The 27,549-nt window shown below is 43.3% G+C and overlaps 1 protein-coding gene across 1 annotated transcript in view; it reads right to left on the bottom strand.

The window, feature by feature from the left end:
- Positions 1-27,549, bottom strand: part of PARD3B (par-3 family cell polarity regulator beta) — a 608,076-nt gene that overhangs the window by 355,926 nt on the left and 224,601 nt on the right. Inside the window, exons 12-13 of the mRNA XM_082225604.1 lie at positions 12,474-12,647; positions 4,611-4,734 (exon numbers count right to left, since the gene is read on the bottom strand). Coding sequence (XP_082081730.1) covers positions 4,611-4,734; positions 12,474-12,647 — 298 coding nt within the window. The remainder of the gene's footprint in view (positions 1-4,610; positions 4,735-12,473; positions 12,648-27,549) is intronic.

The raw sequence follows: 27,549 nt of genomic DNA, 5'->3' as shown, positions 1-27,549 counted from the left end.
TTGCCCGTCCCTCCCTCCCTAGAAAAGGGTTGTTCGCTTTGACCTTCCTATGCCTGTCATGGGGTCGTCTGCTTTGGAGCGGGGGCCCAGTAGGAATTTTGTCCATCTGGCTGATTGGCTGGGGCCATTTGGTTTTTGCCTACTGCATAGCAAATCGTCACAACTTGTAAGGTTGCGGTTAGGCATTGGTTTATGGTTTGGTTGGTTGAGGGGCATGGGTTGGCTGTGCCTGCCCCTCTAATGCTGCTGCTGCAAGGGATTCCGTTAAAGGAATCAGGGGTTAACTATTGCTTGTCCACTCTGTCAAGGGGGCTCGGGCCATTGCAAGAGCCCCTGGTTGCATTTGGGGTGAGGGCAGGTTCCATGCTCCGTCGCTACCCCCAAGTGTATTCCCCTTTTCTGATTTTCACAGGCGTGCGGAATGTCAGTCTGTCCCCCACGGTGGGGGCAGCTAGTCGCAACCAATGCCTAAGCAACCACTCACAAATTTGTATTTTAATAAAGTTGTGGCCAAAATTATGCCAAAAACCTTAAACAAAACATTCTGTGTGATGTGTGAGTTCTTGGGGTGGCCCTGGGGACCTCGACACGCAAAAGAGTACCAGGCACATCAATTAAACATTTAAACTCTCAATTTGAGGAGGAAACTCACTATGGCATGCACCAAGTTAGTATGACTAGGCCTTAATGCTGAAGACTGAAGTCCGCACCTCTCCACCTCAAATGCAATTTCCTTGTTCAGTTACATATGCCTACATAATTCTTACCTAATATTTTAAGGATCAATTCTTCCCTCTCTTCTCATCCACAGCTGCCACAGATCACACCACATGACATTCAAGGGTGTGCTCCTTTTCAAAGGAAGACCCCACAAGCCAGCAGGTTCTTATCTGCATAAGAGTTCTATAACAAGCAAAATGTTCCCACTCGCTTGAACGGGGGATCTGACTCCATGCATTCATTGGAACAGCGTATGCAGAACTACCGCTGACCCTGTGGCAAATGGTTATCTTTCCTTACTAGGGCGCAGTGAGTGAGACTCCCAGAACCAAGAGAGGCATGAAAAGGGCAGAGCAAAGACAGGCGGCATCCAGGCACAGTCTTCGATTGCTTGGAAGAAGCCCTGGAGAGGAGGAGACATAAGACGGCTGTGGAGAGGCTGAGACCTTTAGTCTCTGCAACTGATTCCATGCAGTAAGACCTACAGGGAATGAGCTGCTGTGCTCATTAGTCCTGACACTCAGTCACGTCTATGAAGATTGTGTTTTTTGCTAATACAGTGGTACCTTGGTTCCCAAACGCCTTTGTACTCAAGAAACTTGGAACCCAAACAATGCAAACCTGGAAGGAAGCGTTCTGGTTTGCAAACTTTTTTCAGAAGCCGAACGTGCTCCATTTGAGTGTTACACTTCTGTTTTGAGTGCCACACTTTCGTTTTGAGTGTTACGCTTCTGATTTGAGTGTTACGCTGAGGTCTGTCTGTTTTTGCTATATACCGTATTTTTCGCTCTATAACACGCACCTGACCATAACACGCACGTAGTTTTTAGAGGAGGAAAATCCGTAGGCATGCCACCCGTAGGCATTCCCTCCATAACACGCACAGACATTTCCCCTTACTTTTTAGGAGGAAAAAAGTGAGTGTTATGGTGCAAAAAATACGGTATTTTGCGTTTTTGTTTTGTGGCTCTTTTTTGCTTTGTTTTTATGACTGTTCAGCTGCTGATTGATGGATTGTGTGACTGATTGTTTATTGCTTTCATTTTATGGATCAATGGTCTCGTTAGATAGTAAAATTCATGTTAAATTGCTGTTTTAGGGGTTGTTTTTAAAAGTTTGGAACAGATTAATCCATTTTTAATTACTTTCTATGGGAAAGCACGCCTTGGTTTTGGAACACTTTGGTTTTGGAACGGGCTTCCGGAACAGATTAAGTTTGAGAACCAAGGTACCACTGTAAAGAGTTAGTTGCAACTTTCTTCTGTGTCATTTGCTGGCCAGCGCGCTCTGTGACAGTAGAATATTGTGCCTTGTTGATTGATTGACACTGCCATTGTTGAGGGGGGGGGGGAGAATCCAGGCGATGTCAGTGTTGTTAACAAAAGTACATACATCTGTTAGTGTATAAAATTTGTTTTAACAAATAAATATATTAAATATATGTGTATATATATATGCACATAGATTTAATATTAAATATATTACACATATTAACTATATTGCAAACACTTTACGATATGGAAATTTAATTCAGTGTGCGGCCCCCAGGTTCTGTGTTGAAGTTTGGGAGGTTGGAACCACCCTCCTGTAAGTTACCATATTTTTCGCTCCATAAGACACACCTGACCATAAGATGCACATAGTTTTTAGAGGAGGAAAACGATAAAAACACTATTCTGAACGAAACAGTGGATGTTTGATTTTTGTGGTTCATGCTGTGGCCACATGCTATGTGATCCGATGGTGAATTTGGGGTGACCCAATGTAAAAATCCTGAGGATCCAGGGGCTTTTACCTCCCCCCTCCCAGGCAGCCTCCACTAGCGTCCCTTATCTCTCTCCCGATCCCACCAATCAGCTGCTTCCTTTCAATCCCCCCCTTCCCTCTTGTTTGCCTTAGTGTCCTTTCCTTAGCTGGAGCAGGTTTTTGCTCCTCCTTTTCTTCTAATTTCTCTCCTCATTGATTGAGTCTTCCTGTCTCCTCTCCTTGCAAGTTTGCTGTCTTTACCTCCCCCCCTCCCAGGCAGCCTCCTTTATTGCTAGCGTCCCTTATCTTGCTTCCGATCGCTTGCAATCAGCAGCTTTGTTTCAACACCCACTTCCCTCTTTCGAAAGAAAAAAGAAGAAGCATGATCTGCTTTTCGCCCCTGGGCAATTTGGCTCCAGGGACCATGCATTCGTTCCATAAGACGCACAGACATTTCCCCTTACTTTTTAGGGAGAAAAAAGTGCGTCTTATGGAGTGAAAAATACGGTAAAACCCTGACATAGCTGCTACACCATAATGAACTAAAAGAATCAGAGAGGAGCAAAATGGCTGCAGTCACCTCCCTGGAAAGCAAGCAGCTTCTCATGGTTGTGCTCAGATATAATTGGCTTAGAGTTATGTGCAAACATGGCCAACTTTTTAGAGCTCATCTCTCTATATTCCATACTGCTGGAATCTGCAATCTATGCATAAATGCAAGCTAACCTCTGTAGTTCAATACCCTTTGAATCAACACAACTATATGAACAATTGCAACCTTCACACTCATATTAATTTATTGATATCTCGATTCAAAGAATTTAAAGCCCTGCCATATGTACTCTAATAGCCTGTGAAGAGTCAAAGGTTCCCTACTCCTAACCATACTGCAATGCAGGCTAGAAAGCTACAGAAAACCTCAGACCGGTTTTCGCTGAATGGCGGTTGGCTGCAAAATTTCTACGTGAGGTCTAGCAGCATCAATATGGTCCACACTGGATAGGTGTGTTCGGCTACAGTAGAAAATAAAAATAAATAATTTCTGTGAATAAAAGGAAAAGACCAAGAACTGCCTTGTTTGGGCTTGCATATGTCTATGCGAGCAGACTCAGCAAACTGTTATTGAAATGGGAGGGGATTGTTGGTTTGTTTTGTTCTTGTTTTTATTATGTATTATGTATTTTGTAAGGTAAAGGTAAAGGGACCCCTGAACTTTAGGTCCAGTCGTGACCGACTCTGGGGTTGCAGTGCTCATCTCCCTTTACTGGCCAAGGGAGCCAGTGTACAGCTTCCGGGTCATGTGGCCAGCATGACTAAGCCGCTTCTGGCGAACCAAAGCAGCGCATGGAAACACAGTTTACCTTCCCACTGGAGAGGTACCTATTTATCTACTTGCACTTTGACGTGCTTTCGAACTGCTAGGTTGGCAGGAGCAGGGACCGAGCAACAGGAGCTCACCCCGTCGCGGGGATCTGAATCGCCAACCTTCTGATTGGCAAGTCCTAGGCTCTGTGGTTTAACCCACAGCGCCACCCGCGTCCCTTCTATGTATTTTGTATAGAATAATAATAATATAATTCAGAGTTTTTAAGGTGTGTTACATCTAACAAAACAACAGGGCTTTTTCCCCCCAGCCAGAACTCAGTTGGATGCCATCGCCATTATAAGAGAACAAGGGAGGCATTTGTTGTGAGTTGTGGCACCTCTTTTTCTAGAAAAGTAGGACTAGCAAACAATACACGCAAAATATTAAAAACAAATAACTAAGAATACATCCATAAGTCACTAAAAGCAACTCTGGGTGCCGCCTTAAAACCAGATACACAAGTTTAAGAACATAGGGATGAAGAACTGTAGGAATCAAACACTACAGCTACACTTTCCACCTGTAACTGTTTTATATCCAGTCTTATGTGTTGGGCCAGCAAGCTAGAAACTGTCGCTTAAAAAGTGGAATTTGTGCCAGGAATCTAATTTGCGGGTTCTGAGTCAGCTCTTCCACCTTCCCTGAAATCTTCACGTCTGCACTTACTCTAATTAATTGCCTTCGAAGTCGAAGAGTTTCTGAAAACAAAGCGCCACCAAACACACACACACACAAAAAGGTTTAAAGCAAAAGTTAAAGTAGGGTGCGCAACACTCACCTTTCAACCTCTCCTGAGGGCAGCAGGATACAAAACACTGGACAGCAGCATCACTCCGTCTCGGAATGGTTGTAGAATTAACGTTTCCCTCAAGATCCAGTTTTGGAAATGGTACGGCAGGCTCCTATGAGGAAGACGGATCACATTTATTGATGTAAAAAAGGGCCAACTATCACACTAAATATATCAGTCTCCCTATCTGCTACTCAATTTGTACATTATTTATGAAGTGTTTATTGTATATTATCAATGCTCAGAGCTGAAAACAGTAAAACAGCCTTTATTTTAAAAAAGAAGAAGGCATCAATAGTCATTGATGAAGAAACAAAGAGACATCCAGTCCTAGAATTTAATCCACTAGGTAATGATCCCAATTACTGCAGCAAATACAGTGGTACCTCAGGTTACATACGCTTCAGGTTACAGACTCCGCTAACCCAGAAATAGTACCTCGGGTTAAGAACTTTGCTTCAGGATGAGAACCGAAATCGCGTGGCAGCAGCGGGAGGCCCCATCAGCTAAAGTGGTGCTTCAGGTTAAGAACAGTTTCAGGTTAAGAACGGACCTCCGGAACAAATTAAGTACTTAACCTGAGGTACCACTGTATCCAAGAATCCCATTCTTTGCACTTGAGGCTGAGCCATAAATTCTCTCAATTCCAATTTGCGAGAAAGAAGACGAAGGGGGCAGAAGGACATAACTGACCCACTTCTTCTGCCCATTCTTTGCCATTTCTTGTTTTGTGGCAGAGCTACTCCTCCTCCTTAGAATCCTCAAGTTGGAAGCCACCATATTTATATCCTTTAATGCCCCTTAAAATGAGGTGGTATGATATCACTGCAGTCTTAATCTGGGAACTGACTCAAACCCTGCAATCATCATCCGAGCCCCTTCTTTGTGTGCCTCCACCACGAGAGGTCCAGAGAGCAGCAACATGAGAATGGGCCTTTTCTACGGTAGCTCCCCATTTGTGGATTGCTCTCCCTAGTAAGGGACGTGGGTGGCGCTGCGGGTTACACGACAGAGCCTAGGACTTGCTGATCAGAACATCAGCGGTTCGAATCCCCGCAACGGGGTGAGCTCCTGTTGTTCAGTCCCTGCTCCTGCCAACCTAGCAGTTTGAAAGCACGTCAAAGTGCAAGTAGATAAATAGGTACCGCTCCGTGCGCTGCTCTGGTTCGCCAGAAGCGGCATAGTCATGCTGGCCACATGACCCAGAAGCTGTACGCCAGCTCCCTCAGCCAGTAAAGCGAGATGAGCGGCACAACCCCAGAGTCGGTCACAACTGGACCTAATAGTCAGGGTTCCCTTTACGTTTACCTCCCTAGTAAGGCTGGTATTGTATTTTTAATATTTTGTTGGGAGCCGCCTAGAGTGGCTGTGGAAACCCAGCCTGATAAGCGGGGTATAAATAAACTATTATTATTATTATTATTATTATTATTATTATTATTATTATTATTATTATTATCATCATCCAAATCCAGTTTGAAGCCCACATCATGGTAACAGTTTCATAACATGGCAATATATTGTGAAGCACAATGTGTGCGTGTTATGTAAAGAAACATGATGTGTGTGTGGGGGGGGAAACGTGAAGTTCCTTTTTCTAAATCTCCAAAAGGACCCTCACCGCAGAGTTGGGGATCTCAGCCTTGCCTTGCAAGGCCCAGCACCTTGCAAATGTTTTATGCAACAAAATGCCCCCTTCATCAGATTACGTTTGGCATTCCTTGCAAAAAACACACACACTACAGTGGCACCTTGGGTTACGAACTTAATTCGTTCTGGAGGTCCATTCTTAACCCGAAACTGTTTTTAGCCTGAGGCGCGCTTTCGCTATTAGGGCCTCTTGCTGATGCCGCGTCAGCGGCGCGCGATTTCCGTTCTCATCCTGGGGCAAAGTTTGTAACCCAAGGTACTACTTCTGGGTTAGCGGAGTTTGTAACCCGAGGTGTTTGTAACCTGAGGTACCACTGTATTCATGCAGACAGCATGAATGGCTATCCTGCCATCAGTGACATCAGTTAGAACTGGCTACATAATTGGCTACATAATATCGTGGCACCATTCCTGATTAGCTGTGATCACCTATGAGTGATTCAGAAAAGAAAAGGCATTTGGGGAACAATAAGCACTGAAGTAGAAGCATCCAGGAAAAACAATGGCACCAACTAAGGCTGGGGAAAAGAAGATGGATATTCACAGAATCCAAATGTGTGGGTTTTTTTGGAAAATATTTCTACCACAACAAATTTTTGGCCTGAAAGTGAAAACCGGAGCATATTCGGCACAGTCCCTGATTATGCCCATCAAAAGCAGAATGCAGAATAGCGTTTCTTCTGACCACAACTGGCTTCCCATTATTACTCCATCTGTGAAGGCAGCTTGTAGCCTTGTCAAGACAAGAAAAACTGTGCCAATGGTAATTTTCTGACAGCCAGCTGGTTCCCTTCTCTCAGTGGCTGCCACATATGCTCTGTAATGAATGCACACCAGAATGGCTTTGGAAGTAAATGGCAAACCCTTTGGCTTTTCAAAGTTTCCCTCTCGCTCATCAATAACAATTCCAAATTCGTTCTGACATTTGCTTTGTAAAAATAAACAATTTACGAAGCAGAATTAGTTTTGAAGGACTAATTAACTGTTCTACTGTAAAAAAAACCACACACAAAAACTGAATACGATTCCCTCACATTCATGTCTATTAAAAGCACTTTGCCTTCATTCAAAACTATTTGCAAAAACATGCCAACTTGGCCTCTATTTCGCAAATCTGAATTCACAGGCGAAGTAGATCTTGCTTTCAAGGTGCAATTACTTTCAGCGGTTCATATATATATATATATATATATATATATATATATATATATATATATATATATATGATTTCTCATTAAAGCTTTTAGACCATTTCAAAATGAGTTGGAATCACAGCCAAACTACGGTTAGTTGAACTTGTTTCCCTCTGAAATCAGTGGGATAAATTAATCATGACTTAAGTCCGACTAATTTCTGAGGAAATTACATTACATTAGCTTAGTCTGGATCCAACCCACTGTAACTATTTCTCCGTGTCTGCCTTTGTGCATTTTGATCACATATGACCCAAGCAGTTAATAAAGTACCTAATATGTATTAGGAGTTGCACATTTATTTTATTTTATTTGATAAAAAAAGTCGCTGTTGATAGGCTCGTAATTCGAAAAATTGTTAGAAAACAGAGGGGAGTTGGAAGGTAGGGGAAAATGTGATACAAGCCCGGACAGTCTGGAAGGAGGACAGAATACAACAATTAACCTAAGATTGGGAATGAAACAAAGACTGTAGCTAAGAAGTCAAATACATTGGGAGGGAAATAAAAGAGACAAGCAGATAGTTTTCAGCAATTCTGTAGAGTAAGAGGACAATGGAATGTCATGGACTGGCTGGATGCTGAGGAGCGGTTGGAAGAAGAAGAAGAGGAGTTTGGATTTGATATCCCTCTTTATCACTACCCGAAGGAGTTCTCAAAGCAGCTAACAATCTCCTTTCCTTTCCTCCCCCACAACAAACACTCTGTGAGGTGAGTGGGGCTGAGAGACTTCAAAGAAGTGTGACTAGCCCAAGGTCACCCAATAGCTGCATGTGGAGGAGCAGAGACGCGAGCCCGGTTCCCCAGATTATGAGTCCACCGCTCTTAACCACCACACCACACTGGCTCTCTGGAGGTGCCAGGTGGGGAACCCCAAGAGAAGAAGGCTCAGAGCCCAAGGAGTGGTGGTGGGAAAATGATGAGTGGTCAGTGGGAGGACAAGATTTCGGATGCTGAGGAGTTAACAGGGTTTAGTGAGCAGGAAGAGTCTGTGGAGCAGTCCAGAATCAGAAGCTGGAGAGCAGGAGGTCCAAGAGGCAGACTGCTGAAGAAGCCAAGGGGTCTCCCGCTCCTGCTGCGACCAGATCCTCTCCCTTTTGGTGTCCCAGAACCGACAGTGATATGAAGAGGGCAGAGCAAAGACAGGCAAGGAGGCAAAGTCTCAGATTTGGGAAGAACTGGGAGGTGGGGAAGAGACTTAGAGACTCTCCACAACTGCCTGATAGGCGTAAAAACTACCGGGATGAGTTGCTGTGCTCACAAGGCCTGGCTTCCTGAGCAGACCTGGTTTCCTTGAAGAGTTACCGTATTTTTCCATGTATAAGACTAGTTTTTTTAACAACAACAAAATAGGTTAAAAATTGGGGCTCATCTTAAACATGGGTAGTGCTGAGGGGTGTTTCCTTAATTTGGAGTCCTCCAAAATAGTGGGCACCTTATACATGGGGGTGTCTTATACATGGAAAAATACGGGAATTGCACTGATGCCATTTTGATTTATTGCTGACATGGAGCTTCCAACCTCCTTTCCACATCTCCCCAAATTGGCTCCAGGGGATTTAAGAGAACCCCCAGAACAGTACTCAGGGAGGGGAATCATTCTATGGGCATAGCTGCCAAGCGTCCCTTATTTGGCGGGACAGTCCCTCATCCCAGCACCATGTTCCGCTGCTGTCCCTTATTGATGATGTCCCTTAAATAAGCTACTGAATGTAATGGGGCCCTTTCTATGTCCAGCTGTCCTTTGTCAACAACAAATTGTTGCTGTTTTTTATGTTGAATATATGCTATATGGTAATTTATGGACCTAATAAGTATATAAAGCCATTTGCACATAACAAAATATGTATTTTATCAAAGTAATTGTTGATCCCTTATTTTGGCTGCTGATCCCTTATTTTCGAGACTGCTGGTCCCTTATTTTCAAATCTGTAAGCTGACAGCTATGTCTAAGGGGCAAGTTACAATTGCTTGTGCAGATGGAGGTGTTCATCACAGAGTGGCACTGAATTCCACCCGACACCCCAAAAAACAACTTTTTCTTTGAAAGCAGATTCTGTTCTCAAACCTTTGCAATACAACTCCCAAATTCTCTTATATGGAGAATTCTGAATACCTCACAGGGGCAAACTATTACTAAACACACATACCTTATAGGAGAGGCAGCTGTAAATTAACGGCAACTGGGGTAGTGGTGAGAAATCTGCTTTTCTCGCTCTCTGATAAACAACAGAATCAATAGCTCAACAACTGATCAGTACGCTGCCTAATTAGAGAGCATTCAGCTAGTGAAACAGAGCTGTCATGAAAAGGTTCCATTAGTGTCCCAGCCAATAAGAAAATAATGGATTTTTAAACATATCCTGCTGTACTAAGCTGGGATGCAGCAGAGAGGGAGGTAGCGCAGGTAAAGGGAAAAGGAAAGGGTCATGCCCCATTTCGCTATAGTCTTCAGCCGCAAATGGAATTACAATTGAACTGCAAGCACATCCTATAAAAATTAATTTCTGTTTAAAATGAGTTTGATTTAATAAAAAGCCGGTTGTATATTCTTCAAAGAGAACGTGCTAGAAGTGTGGGTGCATTTCGTACATACATAGCCATAATTTTCTCTTTTTTTGGGGGGTGGGGACTCAAACAGCTTTTAGTACAGGATTTCAATAGGATATTCAACTGTGGGGTGTTGGTAAATCTGAAGAAAAAAAAAAGTAAGTGAAGGCCATTGATCCTGTTTCAGAAGACCAACAGGACCCTAATTTGTTGATAAAAATTGAACACAACCATACATCAAAGGTACAGTTGCTAATTCTGATATAGGGTCGCTTAGGTCCATTCTTCTGCATGAACAGCCCCTGTTGTTGCAGTACAGTAAATAAGAATTACAAATGTCCCTATGTGATATTTCGTCCTGTTTCTCCAATATACACAGAACAAACAGCTGGTCTCTAAGGTGCTACTGGACATTTTTTTTTATTCCAATATAAACATTATGGTAAACAGAGTAAAGCATAAGATTTAGTGCTCCCCCATTAAACCACAGTGCTTAGTTATTGAAAAAACAGGTAGACTTCAATAAATTTAGTGGTGGTTGTTTGCCTAAAAATTCATAAATGGAGAAGGGTAAAAGGTAAAGGACCCCTGGACAGTTAAGTACAGTCAAAGGTGACTATGGGATTGTGGCGCTCATCTCACTTTCAAGCCGAGGGAGCCAGCGTTTGTCTGCAGACAGTTTTTACGAGTCATGACTAAGCCGCTTCAGGTGAAACCAGAGCATCACACAGAAACGCCGTTTACCTTCCTGCCGGAGCGGTACCTATTTATATACTTGCACTTTGACGTGCTTTTGAACTGCTAGGTTGGTAGGAGCCGGAACAGAGCAACGGGACCTCACCCCGTCACGGGGATTTGAACCGCCAATCTTCCGATCGGCAAGCCCAAGAGGCGCAGTGGTTTAGAACACAGCATCACCAGCATCTCTTAAACACCTCCTTTGGTTGCCCAATCATTTTGGGTTGCAATTGTATTCTGGAGCTCCTCTCACAATTTGTAAATTATTTTTTCCAATACCATTCATACCCCAAGTTCCATCCTGTATACAGGACAATGTATTGAATTAATAGACTGGAGTTGATAAAAGTAGAGTCCCCAAAGAGCTAGGGGGGGCGGGTCTGCAGCTGGCCAATGATAGGAGAACTGGTAATAAATTAAGACAGTGGCAGTCCTTAACCACCACACTTTTTTTGGGGGGGGGGTAGGAGCCAGATATTTGTAGAGGAGACAACCCAACATTAGAAGAAGCAAGACACTGTTTCTTGGGTCACCTGCAAGCTAGTTACTTGCTCTTTTAACAAACCATGGTTATAACAAACTATGCCTTAGTGTTATGCTTCTCGGTAGTAGCGCCTGCCCTGTGGAACACCCTCCCAGCAGATGTCAAGGCAATAAACAACTACCGTATTTTTCGCTCTATAACACGCACCCGACCACAACACGCACATAGTTTTTAGAAGAGGAAAACAAGAAAAAAAATATTCTAAATGAAACAGTGGATGTATGATTTTTGTGGTTCATGCTGTGGCCACAGACATGTGATTTGACGGTGAGTTTGGGGTAGCCCAATGCAAAAATCCTGAGGATCCATGTGGATCCATGCTTTGTAACCACGATTTTGCACCACTGAGGCCCCAGGCAACAGTGGGTGCGTGATTTTTTTTGGTGCAAGCTGTAGCCATGGACATGCTATGTGATCTGATGGTGAATTTGGGGTGACCCAGTGCAAAAATCCTGAGGATCCATGTGGATCCGTGCTTTGTAACCACGTTTTAAGTGGCTTGCTTTAAAGGAGCCAACTGGAAAGGAGCCGCTTACACTCGTGTAAGCGGCTCCTTTCCTCTCCCGCTTTGCTCCTTTAAAGCAATCAGGCTCTCTGTCCCTCTCCCCCCCCCAGCGGCTCTTCTCCCGCTTTGCTGTTTCAAAGCGAGCCACGGAGGAGAGAAGGAAGGGAAACCATGGATCCTCTGCTCACGACTGCAGCAAATCCCCCCACCATCCGTAGGCATTCGCTCCATAACACACACAGACATTTCCCCTTACTTTCTAGGAGGAAAAAAGTGAGTGTTATGGTGCAAAAAATACGGTATTTTACTTTTAAAAGACACCTGAAGGCGGGTCTTTAGGGAAGTTTTTAATGTCTGACGCTGTATCCCTTTTGGATATTTGGTTGGAAGCCGCCCAGAGTGGCTGGGGAGACCCAGTCATATGGGCGGGGTATAAATTATTTATTATTATTATTATTATTATTATTATTATTATTATTATGCACCCAATGTCAATACTAACTGGTTGCTCTTGTTCTAAGAGGATTTTATAATAATAATATTCCAAAGGAATTTTCAAAGGAAAATAATAGCAATGTCAACCGAATCAGCCCCTTCTCCTCACAGCGGCTGTTACACAATGATGGACACATCTCCCATAAATGCATAAACAGAGACAAATGCTTTGCATACTGCTTCTGTTTGCCTGTCCAGCCTTCTGAGAACCACCAGCTGGATCATCCCACGAATGTTTCCTTCCATGGACATGGAACGCCTCAAGGTCTCCATAGCTTCATGGTTGGATTTTCCAAGCAGGGATTCCCCATTCACTGCAATCAGCTGGTCATTTATTCGCAGCCGTCCATCCTGCAAAGGAAGGATACAAAACATATGAAAGTGAAAAATCCCAGATAGTGATAAACGGAAAAGTACAGTGGTACCTCGGGTTAAGAATTTAATTTGTTCTGGAGGTCTGTTCTTAACCTGAGACTGTTCTTTAGCTAATGGGGCCTCCTGCTGCCACCGCGCCGCCGGAGCACGATTTCTGTTCTCATCCTGAAGCAAAGTTCTTAACCCGACGTACTATTTCTGGGTTAGCGGAGTCTGTAACCTGAAGCGTCTGTAACCGGAAGCGTATGTAACCTGAGGTACCACTGTATTTGCTTTTTAAAGATAAGAACACTTGCAAGTTTTGCATATGATTTGTGCAGTATTAAAGAACAAACTGACAAATATTCATTTTAAAAATTATTCATGTGTATGACCTGGGAAACATATTATGAAAGTGGTGAATGCAAAGGGGAAAGAAAAAATTCATCTTGGTTACTGGCTACTTCAAAGCGTGGGGATAAATCTTAGAGAGAAGACACTAAAGGCAGGTTTAGCAGATTGTTGTTGTTAACAGAACCAGCTTCCTCCAAAATCCGTTCCTTACATTGGATCCTAAGTCTGAACTAGTGAAGACATACAGGCCATTCAAAGAACCACGCAGCATGTTCTGAGTGCACCGCAGGAACCCCATTCGGAACCCAACAAGCTGTGCCAAAAACCTGTCAAAAATGTCACAATTGGCCCAACACAATACGAGAAGCTGAAGAAAAATGGAAGAGCGTCAATGCATACCTAGAAGACTTTCACAGGTCCAAGGCAATATTTGGATTTTAATTTGCCATTAAAAAATAAATACCGTATTTGTTGCTCTATAAGACGCACCAGACCACAAGACGCACCTAGTTTTTGGAGGAGGAAAACAAGAAAAAAAATATTCTGAATCGCAGAAGCCAGAACAGCAAGAGGGATCACTGCGCAGTGAAAGCAGCAATCCCTCTTGCTGTTCTGGCTTCTGGGATAGCTGCGCAGCCTGCATTCACGCCATAAAACGCACACACATTTCAACTTACTTTTTAGGAGGGAAAAAGTGAGTCTTATAGAGCAAAAAATACGGCAAATCTCTGACCACCAACCAGGGGACGAGGCTGTCCAGAAGTTACTGAGCTACAGCTCCCATGATCCTTGACCATTAGCCATCCTGATGAGAGTTGTGAGTTCATCAACATCTGGAGGGCAACAGATTCCCCATCCCTGCCGTAAGACAGATGGTACAACCGTGATGAAGCGCCAAGCGCATTCTCAATCTATTTGTCACATCTCACGTGCAGATCTGTGGTACTGAAGCCACAGGTTTCTTTAGGATAGCAAGGAAAATTGAAATAAATGGAAGCGTGCCACACAAGTCATTTCAAGATCCAGCGCCCGCCGCTGATTCATATGCCCTACAGTATACAACATTTCTCTCAATCATAGAGATATGGTAGTACTTCTTTATTAAGGAAGTTGTTTTTCTTATCTGAGAGACATCTTAGTTCAAATTATTCATGTTGATGCCATAAACCTGAAGAAACCTAATATGGGCTGAAAGGGTTTGCGGTAAAAAAAAAAAGACCCATAGTAGAGGAAGCAGAATTGAAAAACCATTAGGCTGCTTACAGTGAATTTGATTCAATCATAACCTCATTAAGAGTTTTCTATAAGCACTCGTCAGGGTTGCTTACATTTCTCATATATCTTAGTGGTCCATAATATGTATATTTGCAATTCAGATACACCCATCGTTAAAAGCATTCAATGTATTTGTGTTACATTGATGCTACGTCTAACTAAGCATTTTCTCCTTATAACTAGTGATGAAAGCTGTTACAAGAACCATGAGCACTACCGCACAACCGATGAGGAAAGGAAAAAATGGGTTATGAACAGGATGGGGGGGGGATAAACCAAATTAGTGAGACAAGAGATGGAAACTTACAGCAAACAAAAGAGTTCTAATCTAGGCAACAAAACGTTTCATGAGTGGTGCAACATCCTTCACAACCAGAATCTCAATCTTGGACACAACTGGGAACATTTATAAACATTTTGACAACCTTGTATTGTCACTATTACTGTATACACAACATACATTTTTAAGTCACAACACCGCAAAATATATTCACATTAACATTCTACTTTTTAAAGTGCTGAAAAATTTACATGTCAGCAATGGTTTCATAGACACGTCATGACAGGAAGTTGTATTAGCTTCTGGAGTATCACGTATTGAAATTTGTATTTTCTTTTCTTTTTGCTTGTAAAAATACAAATGTAGAAACATTTCTATAAATATACATACCAGACACAAATATTAGGCAAATGTGTCAGAATTAACATTACCAACAATTCAACATATCATCATATAAAAAAAGTAAAACCTAAACTTTAATATTTTAAAGAATTTTTAAGTATATACTCCATTAAACTTAAGTGTCCACAATTACTCTGGTACCAACACTATCACACCTAATTTTATTTTAGCAGCAAAAAGGTGTTACATGAATCTATTTTAAATTATTGTATCATATACACTATAAAGTTGCATTATAATGGGCTTCTCTGGGTGAAAGGGTAGGGTGCAAATTTAACAAATAGATTGGGCCCATTTTTATTTTTATTTTTGCAATTGGTCCTTTTCCCATTTTCCCTTGAATCAGTAAGTTTGGACAATTGTGTTGCTCTTCTTTTTAGTGTTATTATTTACCATAATTTTCCCCCAACCTTCATTTCTTAAAGCCCACCTTCCATTTGTTGGGATCCCAGGGCAGGTTGCAAAAACAATTCAAGAAAAAGACACGGATCAAACAGCTGTATCAAAACAATAAAACATCATATAAAATATATTACAATTACAAACAATTTTGTATTGCAGAAGCAACCCATCCAACTGTTGGGTTCTAGGCAATACCTTCAGCTCACAAGAACCTGAAGGAAAAGGGTTGTTGTTTTTTTCCCCAATTGGTGCTGAAAGACCACTAGCACAGGGGCAGACATCTCCGGGAAGGGAATTTTACATCTGAGATGTGGCAAAAATCTGTATAGTGCTGCTGTATAGTGGTACCTTGTTTCTCAAATGCCTTGGTACTCAAATGCCTTTGTTCCCAAATGCCAAAAACCCCGAAGTGTTCCGATTTTTGAACGTTTTTCAGAAGTCGAATGTCTGATGCGGTTGTCAGCTATTGTTTCCAGGGCACCTGGACCAATCAGAAGCTGCGCCTTGGTTTTCAAACGTTGCGGAAGTCAAACAGACTTCTTGAATTGATGAAGTTTGGTGTTTTTGTTTTTGCTATTTATTTTGTGCTTTTGTTTTTGAGGCTTTTTCAGTTAATTTGTATTTGTGACTGTTTAGCTACTGATTGATTGATTGATTGATTGATTGTGTGACTGCGGAAATGGATAAAAACCTCCCATCCAAAAAATGACTATCATCAGTGCAGGTAAGAAAAAAAATAATTTTAATTTTTAGATACTGTCTTATTTATTTTATAGTACAGCACAATGTTTATTGCTTTCATTTGATGGATCAATGGTCTCGTTAGAAAATAAAATTCATGTTAAATTGCTCTTTTAGGGGTTGTTTTTGAAAGTCTGGTACGGATTAATCCATTTTGCATTACTTTCTATGGGAAAGCTTGCCTTGGTTTTGGAATGCTTTGGTTCTGGAACAGACTTCCGGAATGGATTAAGTTTGAGAACCAAGGTTCCACTGTACAGTAAATGGACAAAAGTACAAAGATTCACAAAATGTTTAGGGGTATGCGCCCCCCTGCATCCCCTCAGAACAAAAGCACTGCCCAAAACCATACATGAACTCAGATTGATCCAGGTAACAAAAGTCATCCAGGAACACTTGGCCATTGTTTCACTGCAGTTCTTTTACCACTTTCTCCCCCAAAGGGGCATTGGTGATTGGTTATGGGGAAGAGAGGGGGAGGAGACAGGAAGATTCTTCTTTTGTGTGGCTGCATGTGTATGCATTACAAATGTGTATGCAACAGAGGGACGCGGGTAGCGCTGTGGGTTAAACCACAGAGCCTAGGACTTGTTGATCAGAAGGTCGGCGGTTCGAATCCCTGTGACGGGGTGAGCTCCCGTCGCTCGGTCCCTGCTTCTGCCAACCTAGCAGTTCGAAAGCATGTCAAAGTGCAAGTAGATAAATAGGTACCACTCCAGCGGGAAGGTAAATGGCGTTTCCGTACGCTGCTCTGGTTTGCCAGAAGCGGCTTAGTCATGCTGGCCACATGACCCGGAAGCTGTACGCCAGCTCCCTCAGCCAATAAAGCGACCCCAGAGTCGGCCACGACTGGAACTAATGGTCAGGGGTCCCTTTACCTTTACCTATGTGTATGCAATAACAGGAAGTTGCAGTTTTATTCAGTAAGTAAAGAAAACTTGCAGTACTTTTTTATTATAATTTTTTTAAAAAATACAAACATTGCATTTATAGTTGTCATATGGTTTTAGTTAGGAGAGATAAAATCGGATATGGAAATATGGAATTATTGTGAGAGGTAGGACTGAGATTTCAGATTTGCTTTGAAGTTCAGGCCGTGGGAAACCGCAAAATCAGAACTAAATTCGGAAGACAATCAGATTTTTTTATTTTAGTTTTTTTTTTTTGGACTATGATTATGATTTGAATGTTACTTGGATGTTTTTACTGGAAAATTAATAAACGCTCTAACAAAAAAAATAGTTGTCATTTTAAGGGGAAATATCTTTTGTAAGTTTGGACTGAAGACAGCAAGACCACCTCATAGAACTGTGTGCATGTTTCAGTGAAAAACAGGGGGGTGGGAAGCAACCTCAAATATCTTATTTACTGCAATGTCTTGCACAGGTTTAATTTCCCTGCCCAAAGTGATACTTGGCCAATGAGAAAGGAGCAAGGTACAATGTGCACCACATGGGGGACACATCTGTCAGTGCAGCATTAAAAAAAGTGTTTGGTTTTGGAACGCTTTGGTTTTGGAACGGACTTCCGGGACGAATTAAGTCTGAGAACCAAGGTACCACTGTATTACATGCCGCTCTGATTGACAGCAGTATGAGCAGAACCCTCCCCTGCTTGTTGTTTAGTCTTTTAGTCGTGTCCGACTCTTCATGACCCCATGGACCTGAGCACGCCAGGCACTCCTGTCTTCCACATGGTCAGGCTCATGTTTGTAGCATCGAGAACACTGCCCAACCATCTTGTCCTTTGTCGTCCCCTTCTCCTTGCGCCCTCCATCTTTCCCAACATCAGGGTCTTTTCCAGGGAATCTTCTCTTCTCATGAAGTGGCCAAAGTATTGGAGCCTCAGCTTCAGGATCTATCCTTCCAGTGAGCACTCAGGGCTGATTTCCTTCAGGGTGGATAGGTTTGATCTTCTTGCAGTCCATGGGACTCTCAAGAGTCTCCTCCAGCACCATAATTCAAAAGCATCAATTCTTCGGTGATCAGCCTTCTTTATGGTCCAGCTCTCACTTCCATACATCACTACTGGGAAAACCATGGCTTTAACTATACGGACCTTTGTTGGCAAGGTGATGTCTCTGCTTTTTAAGATGCTGTCTCCTGCTTAGTCGGCAAACAATGAGAGAAGAGCTCTTTAAAATACTTGGTCCACATGGGCCACTCAAAGTTAGACGCACAAATACCAAAGTCTTAAATTGTTCACACAGCGGCACACAAGCAGGAATCATTTTCCACTGTGATGGTTTCATAGTAAGATATATGATGCAATCTTTATTTGGACACCCCCCCCCCGGTTTCTCCTTTTAAATCTGCCACTCCACATCCTTTATGTAAATATACTGCATGAAAGAAGTGACAGAGATAATTAAATACTGGGGAGGCGAAGAATCCGTAAGAACGTTTCTAGGCCAAAGTCAAAGGCAGTGTGCCCTGTGACAATGCTGGCAGGAATTCACCTAGAGGATGTGATCTGTAACAGATAAGGGGGTCCCCCCCCCACTTTCTATTAAAGAAGCACAGAGCAGGCATTAGACACGGTATTCATCATCTTTTGTATTCTAATAAAATCCTCACCAAAGAAACCATTCATTTCAATGGCTGAAGGGAAGAATGAGTATTTTATTGTTGCGATCTTTTTTCATGGAGGTTTTGAAGAGCTCTTCCACTTTTTGCGAGCACAAAGCTCCCTTCTTTTGTTAACATTTCGCTCTAGCCATTTTAGTGTCGCTTCAGAGTCCTTAAAAGTATCTTCAAACCTATGGAAGATTTGTTCGAATGGAGCTTGGAATGTCTGTCCTACAAATTAAGGACAAGTAGAGGGGTGTCTCACTCCATTCTGAGCAGACGGCGGGATACGCTTGGGGTGTGCTGATCTTGTCTTTTTTGCAAGTCAGGAAAGCTTGAGCTTGGAGCTTAGGGTGAGAACTGTAATAATGCTGGTCCAATAACCATAGTTTACAGGACCACAAAGAGGCCTTGTGAATTAACAGGCCATGATAAAGGCACCGAAATGAAACATGCAAAGGAGGAAGAGAATGGTGAAGGGTGAGGATGTTGGCACATTGTTCATTCACAGTTCAATAAACTATTGTAGCCTTATTAGACTTTACCAATTGGTGGGCTCTGCGTTGCTCCCGGATGGGAGGAAAGAGGTCAAATGACACCGAGGGTTGGTTCAGAGAAAGAGTTCTTTATTTCTGCTCTCTGGGACAGCAGAAAGGCACCTGTGTGGTCTGTCCACAGCAAGTCCAAAGAAATGAGAGATTTGTTGTTGTTTAGTCGTTTAGTCGTGTCCGACTCTTCGTGACCCCATGGACCAGAGCACGCCAGGCACTCCTGTCTTCCACTGAGAGATTACATGCAGTGTATATATCCTCCAGGCACCCTCTCCCCCTTCCCCAGGAATCCAGCCACGTCAGTTTGTACACGCAGGTTGACATCACAGATGTTCCTGCTCTGGTACTCTTAACCATAAAAGGGTTTTCCTTCCTGTACTTCTGACCATAAAAGGGTCTTCCTGTCCCTATACTCTTATCTTGGAGCAAGAGGTCACCAACTCCAGGAACACACTCTGGCGTTGTTCCCGGACTAGGTCTGTGCATCAGAGTGTGGTAAGATAAGACCCAGACATGTCATCCCTACTCCACTGGAACAGCCAAGGTCATCCATTGCCGTGACTGATAAAGGAGAGAGCTTTGTTTATACAGCTGTGTTCTTGTTATGCATTTGCTCAACAGCTCAAGTTAATGCATTTTAGAAATGCTCCCTTGGAGAAAGAAGAAAAGGGGGGTTTTGGGTCCCGTTTCAAACGGACTACACAGAAACCCATTCCTTCACTATGGTATATTATTAGCTCAATATTATTACACCAGCAAAGGGCCATGGAAAATCAGTCTCCGATAAAGACCATTTCAGCCAGAGTCCAGTGCTGAAGGTACTGCTTTTCGCTAGCAGTCGACCCTGGTCAAGCACTCTTATATAACTTCTGTGACTTCATCCCAATGCTGGTGGGACTATAAGAAGACCTTCATCATCATCATCATTTGAATTTATATACCACCCTATACCTGGAGGCCTCAGGGCGGTTACAGAATAAAACCAAAATATAAAACCACAAAATACATAATCAAAATAAAAACAACAACCAATAACACCCCCCAAAAGCCCCACATTTTAAAAGGGGATAGGTTGTCAATCAAGTCAACCAAAGGCCTGGTTAAAAAGGAACGTTTTGCCTGGCAACTAAAGGTGTATAATGAAGGTGCCAGGTGAACTTTCCTGGGGAGAGCATTCCATAGACGGGAAGCCACTGTAGAGAAGGCCCTGTTCTCGTGTTGCCACCCTCCGGACCTCTCGAGGAGGAGGCACACGAAGAAGGCCTCAGAAGATGATCTCAGGATCCGGGTATGGAAAGAGGCAGTCCTTGAGGTATTGTGGTCCTGAGCTGTTTAAGGCTTTATAGGTCAAAACCAGCACTTTGATTTGGGCCTGGAAACTAATTGGTAACCAGTGCAGTTGCACCAGGATCAGTGTAATATGCTCAAACCGTCTTGCTCCGGTGAGCAACCTGGCCACTGAATTCTGCACTAGCTGAAGTTCCCGAACCGGCTTCAGAGGCAGCCCTACACATAATGCATTGCAGTAATCTAACCCTGAGGTTACCATACATATCATAAATCTAACCCTGAGGTTACCATACATATCATACATTTATGGTGGGAGTGCAACAAGCTTACTGGGTTTTGGTGACACATTTCTGATGTTGTTCCCAATATTATTGGGTGGGCCATCAAACTAAAACCCTGCTCTGCCCCTTCTGCCACTAGATGCGAATCTCGACCCCCCCCTTTATACATAAGGACCAATTGTCATGCAGTTTACTGCTGCCTGTTTAGGGATCACCTCTTCATCTGAAAAGACTCCAAGGTGTGTTTCTGACTGGATGGCAAGGGAAGGTTTGGGATCTAGTTCTTTCAGAGCAACTCACACAACATAGAAGGGTTGCTAGAGGTCCGACAAAACACCATCATTTTGACAAGGCATGGTCCCCATGTATCAGATATGGCAATAATGTCACCTCCAGCCACTCACACGTACTTATGGAGAAGCTATGTCATTGGCAGTTGAAGCCATGGCAATGCGGGCAGTGACTCAGTTACCCGAAAATGTCCCTGTTCAATTCTTCTACTTATAGGTGACTGATATAAGCATGTAACACACTGCAAGTTTTGTTGGAACAGGTCAATGTTATTTTACTACAGGATCAATAAAATAAAAATATTCTCCTTGTTTTCCAACCTACCCAGCTTTTTCCATTTCAGCAGCGTGATCAAGAGCAGGCACGTCCAACAGGTTGATCACAATCTACCGGTCAATCGCAGGTGTGTCCCTGGTCAATCGTGGTATTAAGGAAAGTGATTGCCTGTGTGATCTTTAATGATCTCCCCAAAGCTCAAGAACTCTGGGGCATCCCCCTCCCCCAAAAAGTTCAAGACTTTGGTCACTTCTCATTTCTGGCAATGAGTAGATCACAGCCAGTTCTTTTATACTGGGAGTAGATCACAGTCTCTTGGAAGTTGGACGTGCCTAGTTTAAAGGAACTGGTGAGTAGGAGGATTAATTCTTGACACGTAATTTCTTTTTAAAAATGGAACTATGAAATCCCCATCAATCTACCTCAAATCACTCAGGGATCTACTAGCTGATCTAACGTCTGCTCATCACTGGTTTACAAGACACCTCAAGGAGAGATTGCAAAGGCTGCAAGTAGAAGCTCACCAATACCATAGAGGCTACAGCTTGAACAAACGTCTCTACTTCTGAGTTCTCACTTCTAAAAAGGGTGAACTTAATGGACTCCCTGATCCTTATAGATAGTCAGCATTTTGAGCACTGTTTCTTCAATAGAGTGGGCGAAGATTCCCAGTGCTGGATAAGTCATTTCCTGCAATTTCTAAGGATGTACACTGTCATTTTACAGAGCAGTCAATTCCCCTTTATAACTAAGAACAGTATTTCTAGTACAATATTACAGTGGGGGGAAAATTGAATTTGCTTTAGTATTAACCTCTTTCCTGGATGCTATCCCAAGGCATTTCTGAAACTCATTTATTAGACTAGCTTCACACTCACATTCTCTCCTCTCACTTATCACAAGCTATCTGTAAAGGGACTATCCTTACAAAAAATAATGATTTTATATGTTACAGTTTCACAGCTGAACTTCGGTTCACTTAAATTCAATGTATACCCTCAAGCAAACAACATTTACAGTTCTAGGAAGGAGCAGAATGTATTTAAAGGAGGAAACGCATAAAATCAAGAGCAGCAAGGAAAAATTAAAGATATTTTATGAATTTCATGCTAAGAATGGGAAGCCCAATCTTAAGGTTGGAAAGTGTGTACATGAGTGCCTGAATGCAGATAGTAGATAAAAATCCCACATCTACAAATGTGCATATCCACCCGAACATCTGCACTCCCCTATTCATGTTCTTTCTAATGTTGTTGTGGCACTCCTGTCTTCCACTGCCTCCCGCAGTTTGGTCAAACTCATGCTGGTAGCTTCGAGAACACTATCCAACCATCTCTGTCATCCCCTTCTCCTTGTGTCCTCCATCTTTCCCAACATCAGGGTCTTTTCCAGGGAGTCTTCTCTTCTCATGAGGTGGCCAACGTATTGGAGCCTCAGCTTCAGGATCAGTCCTTCCAGTGAGCACTCAGGGCTGATTTCCTTCAGAATGGAGAGGTTGGATCTTCTTGCAGTCCATGAAACTCTCAAGAGCCTCCTCCAGCACCATAATTCAAAAGCATCAATTCATTTCAGTGTACCTAATTCAAATTTTTATAGCAAAAACTAGTGCTGTGCAAGGTAGAACTCTGCCACAAAAAGGGGGGGGGGGAAATATTTCACCCGGAAGTATTTTTTAAAAGATGGATAGAATTTTGACTTTTATTGCCTTTTTTAAGGAAAGAAAAGAATGTTGTTTGCTGTATATGAAGATATAACTTAATTGTTCTTCTCCAGATCCCTGCCTCTAATTCACACAAAGCTACGTGACAAGAGACACTAATTGAGTTTCGTGGCTGAGAAGGAACTTGGTCCTAAGTTTCTCCGATGCAGGTGCCACGCTTAATCGACAAAGCCACACTTGGGTTGTAAGCTCAGAGTTTCAAATACAGTGGTACCTCGGGTTAAGTACTTAATTTGTTCCAGAGGTCCGTACTTAACCTGAAACTGTTCTTAACCTGAAGCACCACTTTAGCTAATGGGGCCTCCTGCTGCTGCTGCGCCGCCGGAGCACGATTTCTGTTCTCATCCTGAAGCAAAGTTCTTAACCTGAAGCACTATTTCTGGGTTAGCGGAGTCTGTAACCTGAATCGTATGTAACCTGAAGCGTATGTAACCCAATGTACTACTGCATATGTACCCACAAGGCTTAATTTACAACCACATGGTCTAGATTTCAAATTAAATTTTTGCTTCGAAGGAAATAACACCAACAGTAAGATCTAAAGTTTGGATGTTTAAAAAAGGCCCATTTTCTCATAGAAATGAACTGAATGGTTTTTCCCCTTTAAGGGAATGAAGGTAACTGTGTACTACATATTCACCATGCATGCCAGTTACTTGATTAATATATTTTCAATAACACATATATCAGCCATACAGCAAACTGTCCTATTTAGAGGAGTACCAGGATATAAATGTACATAATTTGATGAAAAAGTGTTTCTTTCAGGGGGGGGGGAGGTGTCTTTAGAAATTGACTTTAAAAATAATGTCTATTTAGGAAAGTCAATATACTATTAAATAATTAGAAAGGGTTTGTTTCTTTTTGGGTGTTTACATCTATTCAAATCTTACTAATCAAAACAATAGTGTAGAATACTAATTGCGTTGCAACATGGTGGAGAAACCCAGAAGCACTTTCTTTTATTGATTTGTTTAGCTCAGAAATAATTAAGTTTTATGCAACTGATATAACTCCTGCCAAGTCACACATTTTTGTCCACAATACTATTTTAATTATTCAATAAAAACATGGGGAAGTAGTTTTTAATTTCTCACATAAACGGGATATACTTTATTTCAATTCATAGGCTCGGTGAATTTATTTCTACAATCAAGAATTGTGTCTCTTCGTTGCTTTTCGGCTAGTTTATGGGCCACCTGTGTTGCCCCTGGGGACTATGTAAAGCAGCACAGAAAGAATTCTAAATGGCAGAATGTTGTTATGGAGGCACCCTCGTGGCTTAGCAGTTTGCTGCATAAAACAGAGTTTGACTCACTTAATGAAAACATGAAAATTCAAGGAAGTTACTCTAAAAAAAATGTGAGTATTTTCAATAACTGATTTTCTAAGGTACTTTCACTCTCTGCAGGCAAGTTTTGCAGAAATAAAAAATAACAACATGTGCCATTCCTTTTAAACGATTATACCTACAACCACTTTTTCAAGGACGCAATGAGAAAGAAGATATAAGATTCGGAAACTTGCAATAATTCCACCCAGTAATAAGAAAACAGAGGAACTCGTTCATAAGGTAAGGGGGAAAGTATCTGTAAAAGATGCATAAAAAGGAGGTACGATTGCCCGCACACACACACACACGCGCGCTCCCTAGAGGCTTCTATTACTTGTGTAGTTTTACAAAAATTCAGGGCAAACTGAAACATACTGTCAGAGCTGCCACCCAGTCCCAGCTCACATAGGACCAAGTCCGCCAGCGTTCACTTTATAAGAGTCTTTATTAAGTTACAGGTTTCATTTCCGAACTGCAGCGTGCAGCTCTACACCTTCTGCCCTAGGTCGGCGAAGACCCGTCTGAGTCCCCGCCTCTTGCACACCAGCTTAATACCCTAGCCTTGCTCCACCTCCTTCGCCTCTCCCTACGTCTCTGGGTCCTTCTGCCCCCCTGGGCCTCCTCCCTTCTACTCTCCTCTGACGCTGACCCCCCTGATCCTTCTGCCTCCTTGCGGCGGGCTTTGGGACCTGGCTCACTCTCCGGGCTGCTTACTGCTCCAGCTTCCTCTGCATTTGAACTTGGCGCGCGCGCCCAACTCTCTACTTTCCTCTTAACCGTTGCCTCGCTCTCTGAGGAGGGCGTGACCACCCCTGACTCGTGCCCTCCCTCCTGCTGACAGCCTCCGGAACCCGATGCCTGGCTACCTTCCTCCCTGCTGCTCTCAGTCTTGAGCGTGGGTCCCGACTTCCAGCTGCTGCCGCCCTCAGTTATGAGCGTGGGTCCCGACTTCCAGCTGCTACTCTCTGAATCTCCTCTGTTCCCTTCCTCCTGGGGTGTCCCCCCGGATCCCCCCCTTGCTCTGCTCACTGGGGCTCCCTTTTGGGAGTCCTCTGACTCACTGCTTAGGCTTGGAGATCTCGGGTCGTCATCATCACTCATTTTCCCTTCGGATTCCTCCCCCTCGCTCTCTGCTTCCTCCCTTCTCTGCGTCTCTGCTCCTGAACCCCTGACACATACAAAGAGCATGCAATATTCACAACATGCAAGTAGTATGTCATGGACTGGTTGGTGTTAGGATATTTCCGTTCCACCTTAAAAGGGAGCAGGCTTTGTGAGTCACAGAGTCTGCACATGTCCTGTTCACAGGATGTTTATGTTTCCTATTGCTTTCGTTCTCTCTGTCGGAGACACTGACGCAGCAGTCATGTCTTTCTTTGTTCTGATCAACGCTGAATAAAGCTTGTAAATAATGCTCTCCTGAGTGCGACTTTTGGCTGTGCATTATCTGCTGACAGAGTGTGCATGAGCTCTAGATGTTGGGATATTTTCTAGAAACTCATATCGCTAATCGATGATACTGCGTGCCTACGGGAGATCGATGGATCGTCCGGCAAACGGCTTGGGGCCATGATGGACTTTATCTCCCTGGCAGTATCCCAACAGTTGGATGCAAAGAAACGGTGGGAGAAACCACTAAGGGAAGAAGACTCAGAGCCTGGGGAGTTATGGTGGAACAACAATAGGTAGTCAGAGAACTGGGAAGAGGAGGTACAGGAAGCTGAGGGGGCAACAGGGTTTAGTGAGCTGGGAGAGTCTGTGGTAGAGAGAAGACCAGAATCAGAGGGAGAAGCTGAAGCAAGGGAGGAGGGAGGCAATGAGGCAGAAAGGAATCAGGCTGGTGAAAAGTCATGGGTGTCCCCTTCCCCTGCTGTGACAAGCTCGCCTGTCCCCTAGTCTCCCAGATCAGGAAGAGACTTGAAGAAGAGAGATGTGCAAACACAGTCTCTGACTGGGGAAGAAAAACACCTGTAGAGGAGGGGACTAAGGCAGCTGTGGGGAGGCTTCAGTCTCAGAAACTGCTTCATGGGGGCAAGACCTACTAGATATGAGTTGCTGTGCCAATAATAATAATAATAATAATAATAATAATAATAATAATAATAATAATATATTTATACCCCGCCCATCTGACTGGGTTTCCCCAGCCACTCTGGGTGGCTTCCAACAAAAGATTTAAAAGTCAGCCATTAAAAACTTCCCTAAACAGGGCTGCATTCAGATGTCTTCTAAACGTCAGATAGTTGTTTATTTCTTTGACATCTGGTGGGAGGGCGTTCCACAGGGTGGGTGCCACTACCGAGAAGGCCCTCTGCCTGGTTCCCTGCAACTTCACTTTTCACAGTGAGGGAACCACCAGAAGGTCCTCGGAGCTGGACCTCAGTGTCTGGGCAGAACGATGGGGGTGGAGACGCTCTTTAACGTATACTGCGCCGAGGCCATTTAGGGCTTTAAAGGTCATCGCCAACACTTTGAATTGGGCTTGGAAACATACTGGGAGCTAATATAGGTCTTTCAAGACCGGTGTTATATGGCCTCGGTGGCCGCTCGGTCACCACTTTAGCTGCCACATTTTGGATTATTTGTAGTTTCTGGGTCACCTTCAAAGGTAGCCCCACGCAGAGTGTTGCAATAGTCCAAGCGGGAGAAAACTGGAGCATGCACCGCACTGGCGAGACAGCCCATGGGCAGGTAGGGTCTCAGCCTGTGTATCAGATGGAGCTGGTAGACAGCTGCCCCGGACACAGAATTGACCTGCACCTCTGTGTGCAGCTGCAAGTCCAAAATGACTCCCAGGCTGCACACCTGGTCCTTCAGGAGCACAGTTATCCCATTCAGGACCAGGGAGTCCTCCACACCCGCCCACCTCCTGTCCCCCAAAAACAGTACTTCTGTCTTGGCAGGATTTAACCTCAATCTGTTAGCCACATCCATCCTCCAACCTGACACGCCTGTGATGCATTAGGCCTGACACGCTTGCATGGATCGTGTTTCTGCTCATAGAGAGTTAACACCAGCTTTCATGGTGTGATTTACTGCTGGCTCGTCTCTGATATAGTAAGTAGACAGGCCATAGCTTGGTGGTTGATTACGAACATATGTACGCAGAAAAGGTCCCAGGTTCTATCCCTGGCAC

This window comes from Podarcis vaucheri, assembly GCF_965113315.1.
Source record: "Podarcis vaucheri genome assembly, chromosome: 1".
Classification (NCBI taxonomy): Eukaryota; Metazoa; Chordata; class Lepidosauria; order Squamata; family Lacertidae; genus Podarcis; species Podarcis vaucheri.
The sequence above is the reverse complement of the archived record's forward strand: the minus strand, read 5'-3'. Positions and strand labels throughout refer to the sequence as shown.